The sequence below is a fragment of the Buceros rhinoceros genome, unplaced genomic scaffold, assembly GCF_000710305.1.
Source record: "Buceros rhinoceros silvestris isolate BGI_N320 unplaced genomic scaffold, ASM71030v1 scaffold31141, whole genome shotgun sequence".
NCBI classification, from domain to species: Eukaryota; Metazoa; Chordata; class Aves; order Bucerotiformes; family Bucerotidae; genus Buceros; species Buceros rhinoceros.
In genome coordinates, this window is record NW_010393180.1 from 51,573 (window position 1) to 57,417 (window position 5,845).

The 5,845-nt window shown below is 39.0% G+C and overlaps 1 protein-coding gene across 1 annotated transcript in view; it reads left to right on the forward strand.

The window, feature by feature from the left end:
• Positions 1-5,845, forward strand: part of NBEAL1 (neurobeachin-like 1) — a gene marked incomplete at its 5' end in the record, with an annotated part of 57,499 nt that overhangs the window by 49,772 nt on the left and 1,882 nt on the right. The window contains 4 exons of the mRNA XM_010144766.1: positions 1,908-2,027; positions 2,688-2,849; positions 3,943-4,091; positions 4,786-4,921. Of these exons, the coding sequence (XP_010143068.1) occupies positions 1,908-2,027; positions 2,688-2,849; positions 3,943-4,091; positions 4,786-4,921 (567 nt within the window). The remainder of the gene's footprint in view (positions 1-1,907; positions 2,028-2,687; positions 2,850-3,942; positions 4,092-4,785; positions 4,922-5,845) is intronic.

Sequence of the window (5,845 nt, forward strand, 5' to 3'; positions counted from 1 at the left end):
AAGTGGTTTCTGAATCCTTGTTTATGCTTCTCTGTTTTGCTATGATGGTTTCTTGATTTTCTTTCTTTGAGATTTGTGGGGAAGAGAGTCCAATAAAATTTATTACCTTAGTAATTTTGTTACTCCCATTGCATTCTCTGTTTGAAATATTCACTATACACATTAGTTACTATATAGCAGAAGTACAGTGTTTCAGAGGCGCTCTTAAAACAATTAATTGATTTTTTTTTTCGGGATAGGCAAATATTATCTCCCGTTGTACGGATAGAAGGGCGGAGGAAGGGACAACACTGCTTGAGGCTACTGGAATGAGTCAGAACAGTGTTTATACTTTACACTTTTAGGCTGCTGTTCGCTCCCGTAGTTGCATTTTAGCGTTGTGTTTCCTCTGTGGGAAGTACTAATAACTACACTAGGAGTTAGCAAACACAACACTAGTGTGTTACCTGGATTTACATTGGTATTTTAGAGTTCTTTAATATCGGTCTTGTGCTTTCACACAATGACAGTGATGCATGTGTCTACTTACACTCAAAATGTGAGGCCATTTCCATTGTTAGGAATTTTAAGTGGTCATTTCTGATTGCTGCATTACAGATACACAGATAGGATTAGCTGGGGGAGAGCTGTCATGTTATGGACAGTACATTTGGTCAGATCACCTTGTTCTTATCACTGAAATCAGTACGTTAAGCTGGTACAATGGTGCATAACAGCATGTGGTTTTGTAGAAGCTGTGTTTACAGTGAGAGTATAATTCTTTCAATAAGTGCTTTCTACCAGTGGCACACAGTCAAAAAGGTGAGACCTTACTGCTCACAACAGTACTTTTTCATCTCAAGGGGGATACATGTTGGAAATTTTTTAGTTTTTTTATCTTTTCAGTGTGAGTTAAGTCATCCTCTGGAGATTATCTTTGTTTAGATTTTCTTTGTTAAAAAAATTAATGTATTTTTTTATTTAATGGATAGATAAATAATGTTGTATGTATTGCAAATTCTTCTTGTGAGAGTTTTATCTTGGTCTTCACAAAGTGGTGGCAATGGACTGCACACCAACTTGTCTGTTCTGCTTGTCTGCTCTGTACTGTCGTTCTCTTTCTCTGTATTTTTGACACTTACTCTGTATTCCTGCACTCTTCAGGCTTTTGTGGCTTGTTTGGCAATCAAATTTCTATCACAGAAATGAGAATAAAGAGTTCTCTGCGGAACTATTTATTGTACCTTCTCTCTAAGCACAGGTCTTGCTTAGAATTGGTTTGAGAATAAGTCTGTATATGCTGATAGCACACTCACTGGAACAAAAGTATAATATTATATATATAATTTTGATACCCTGCAGTCATATTGGAATAATGACTATTTTTAATGAGCATTATTGCAATATTTCCTTTGGATATCATGCTACTGGTAGTCACTGAGAAGGATTATTTCCTTACTTTTCTTTAGAAAACGAAGCACAGTTGTTATGATTTTAAACAAAATAGCTTTCAGCTTCTTTGAGCTTGGCTGTGAGGTAGTGCTTAATTCCAGGTAAACTGTACCAACTGAACAAGCCCAGATACACAAGTGAAGAAGTAGTGAGTGAATGGGTGGATGAACAATTCCTATTAGGACTGCTCACTGTAGTCCTTGCACACCCGGACATCTGAAGGGGTAGAAACAAGTCTGCTAAGTAATTGTCTTTCACATCTACATAGTAACTGTATGATCATTCATGTGATTTCAGTAAAGAGGACTGCTGACATAAAATGCAATAAATTGAAATTGGCGTGGGCAAGTTATGCCTTTGGTTTTGGCCCGCATCAAATAGACATCTCACACAACTGATACTGAAGATACCACAAATTTATTTTTCGTTTGCCCTTCAGCTGCAAGAGAATGTGTCATTTCACTTTTTGTTACTCTCAGGGAGGAGTACCTGTAGGCCTGGCACCTAAGCCACTACAGATCCTTTATGGGCATACTGATGAAGTTTCGAGTGTTGGCATCAGCACTGAACTGGATATGGCAGTGTCGGGATCCAGGGTAAGCATCCTTATACTTTTCTCTGCTTTTCTCTACTTGAATCATAGAGTATGTTTGAAGTTGATTAAGAATAAGACAAAAAATGTGACTAATTCACAATTTTTTTTCTTCAGCCTTGCACATCAAGAAGATACATGCCATCTCCCTTGCTGCGTGCTTAAATCAGGCTGTCAAACTGCTCTGCACAGCATAGGCCTTAACTACCATGTTCTGTATTCTGCATAGATGAGCGTTATCCTGTGTGGACTTACTTGGAGATCTTAAGCTTCTCATAGAACCAGTTTTGTGGCAGTTTCTTCCCTGCTTCATTAACCTTTAAGGTTCTGTGCAGCTTACTCATGCTCTACCTTACTGTACTACTCTGGCAGGCTGATGAACTCTGACTCTGTACTGCACATAATGCTCACGCGTGGCCTATGAAACGGCTGATTTGCTGCCTATCCGTCCCCTCGTGCCCTGTTTGCGTTTGTTTTTTCATGTACTTATAGTACATGGCCTTGGGGGGAAGGCTTCTTTGTGTAAAGTTCCTAATGCTCAAGAGTCTTGATCTCCAATTAAGGATGTAAGTGCTTTCAAAATATTCCCTCTGTATTTAAATACTCTGTGTGTTGCAGTAACTTACATGCTGTGTAACAACTTACCTAAATTTGGTCACTACAGGATGGAACTGTTATTATCCACACTATTCGGAAAGGTCAGTACGTGAGGACTTTGCGGCCGCCTTGTGAGAGTTCTCTCCTGCTGAGTGTTCCCAATCTGGCTGTGTCCTGGGAAGGCCATATAGTTGTCCACACCAGCATAGAAGGAAAGACTACTCTTAAGGTACTTAGGTTCATGGAATACCTCTGTTTCTTTCACTGAAGACTTTAATCATAGATGTACCTAACTTTATCCTTATTTCCTAAAGTAGTGAGGCTTTTTGAGCATGTTGTGTGTGTTCTCTTATTTTTTTATTTTGCTAGTCAATTTGAGTGAAATGTGATTAAAGATAAATCAGACATACTGTGCTCCTCTAAGTTTCATGAAAATCTGCGAACATGTGCAAGAAAAATGCCTTCACGTGCGTTGATCAATCTTCCTGGGAGATCTGCTTTGAAATGAAAAACTAGGGGAAACAGGTTAAATTGTGCACAGAAACTGAGGCTTATAAGGAGAGCAATAAGTTGAGGGTGCAAGATAGCCAGTGACTGCACTGATATTTTTTAGTTTTGGACTGGAGAGAGCTGTAAGGCTCACAGTGTAGCTTATTCTGTCTGTTGAGTAGCTGTGCTTTAATAAAGGTACAACTGTTACGATTTCCATGAGCATAGGAAATTTCTTGGAAGACAAATTTACTAGATACAGGCATGCTAGCTGCATTGGGAAGACAGGGAGAGAAGAGAAAAAAGTATTGTCAGGGTGGAAGAACTTAAGACGATTGTATTAGCTGCATCTTTAACCTGTCAAAAATTCATTACCTTGACCAGAAAATGCTTCTAGATCTAGCATATGCCTATTTCTTTCTGCTTTTCAGTTTGGGGTGAGGGAGAGGAAGGATGACAGCAGAGGTGAAGAGAAGAGTGGTCTCTTCCTTTCTCCTTCCATAACAAAAGTCCTTATAAAATAGGGACCTGTCTGTTAAATCCATGGATGTTTCCAGAAAATTTAGAATTGATTAGATGGATAGGTAAGATATTACCATGTTTCCTCAAGAGGTAATGAGGAATAACTTCAAAAATTTCTGTACAGGACCTGGTATACCTACACTTTGCATATAGGCTCAGTACTCTTGCATCATGCAGCAAGGAAACTGTTCCAGCAATATTTTCTGTGGGTTATTGCCCAAGTATAGTGCCTGTTAGTGAGCTAAAGATGCAAATAATACACTCTTAATTCAGTCAGTCCTCTGTGACAGATTTATTTTTGATCTGTTCAGGATAAGAATGCATTGCATCTCTATTCTGTCAATGGAAAATATCTGGGTTCTGAGACTCTGAAGGAGGAAGTATCAGATATATGTGTGACTGGCGAGTATATCGTGATGGGCAGCTTACAGGGATTTCTTTCCATACGGGATCTCTACAGGTAACATACCACCATCAATAAGTTTACTACTGAGATGCATATACAAAGGCTTATTGAGAAATGGCTGTCACGTGGACTTTGCTTGGTGCTGTAGGTGGTACCCATTGCTTTTTCCTGTGTTCCTGAAAAAACTCTTTGAGGGGGGGAACTAGGGGAAAAAAGTAAAATGAGAGGTTGTATCAGAACCATTTCTTCCCAGGCATTTATCCCTATTATACACCTAGAACTCCCAGACTTTAGGAAGAACTGTGTGTCTGACATCTGCAAGCTGTGATTGTCCCTGTGTCTGATCAGTCACTGGACACTTGACAACTGCAGGATCAAGCCTCATGTAGTTCTGCACTGAATTTTTAACTTCACTTACTGCTGCACTCTGAGCTCTATTGCTCCTCAGTATGGGAATGATTTTCATTACTCAGGCAATTACGAGACTAATGTTACTGTTCTTCAGTGAAAATGTCTTAATTTACTGACTTACCCATCCATGCCTTTTTTTTTATTGGAGCTGTATTCTGGGGTACAATTAGATTGTTCCTTAGGAGTTTATAATAATTGAAATTGCAAACTGGATGCTTGAAAAACTGTGTTTTATAGTGCATCCTGTGGATAACAATTTCAACTGCAGCGTAATTCTTCACAGTTTATGCAAACATATCATGACATGCTTTCTTTGTGCGGTTCTTGTTCATTCCAGCCTGAGTCTGAGCATCTCCCCCTTAGCCATGCGACTGCCAATTCACTGCATTTCTGTCACCAAAGAATATAGCCACATCCTTGTTGGCCTGGAGGATGGCAAGTTGATTATCGTTGGTGTTGGCAAGCCAGCAGAGGTAAAACCCACCATCAAGAACTTTTTCTACCGAACAGTGGGAAGTTCACTTATTTCTGCTTTCCAGTTGAGCAAGAGGTCTCCTCTATGGCAGGGTAAACTTAGGAGCAAGTTTCAGTTTTCAGTGGGAAAGAAGTAACTTTTGAGACTGCTCTGCTGAAATTTCTCAGTAAGAATCAAAGGTATATAGGGATCACAGATGGGAAGCTCAGCTGGACTAATTTCCAGACTTTATCACTCACATCTGAATAAGCAAAGTCATAGTAGCTAATCTTTTCTGAACGTGATACTGTTGTCAGCCACTTTTTGAAAACAAAAGAGAGCAAGCTACTTTATTTTTTATGGTTTCTGTCAGATGTCTTTTAATATGCATTGACTGACACTGGGGAAAAAATATTACTTCTCTATGTTAAGAGTCTCTAATTGCAATGCAGAAAGAATCACTTGTGTAGGTTCCCAATATGCTCTGTGCTCCATACGGTGAATACAAACTTGTTGGTACCGCATACGCAATATCAAATACAGAGCATCCCTGTGTCAAATAGCTATGCCCAATTTTTCCTGTGCAAGACATAGGTTTTGCTTTAGGTAGTTCTTGTCATGACTTTAAAGTACTTGAAGTAGCTTAAACCTGCTTCTCTTTGTTACCTGAACTCCATTGTGCTGCAATATATTTATTTGAAAATGTGATTATCTCTGTTGCATGAACTTTAGCACATGCCAGAAAAGCGTGTCTTAATTTAATTTTTTATTTTAATTGTGAAAACAGAATGACTTTATTTGCCAGTATTTTTAAATGTTTTAGCTAGGAGATAATGTAGTTTAATATTTGAAACAGGCCTCACACAACAGTAGTCTGATTTTGCTTGCAGCAGATGGAGAGAGAAGCTTTCCACTGACTTGCAGTGGGACAGCTTTTTCCTGC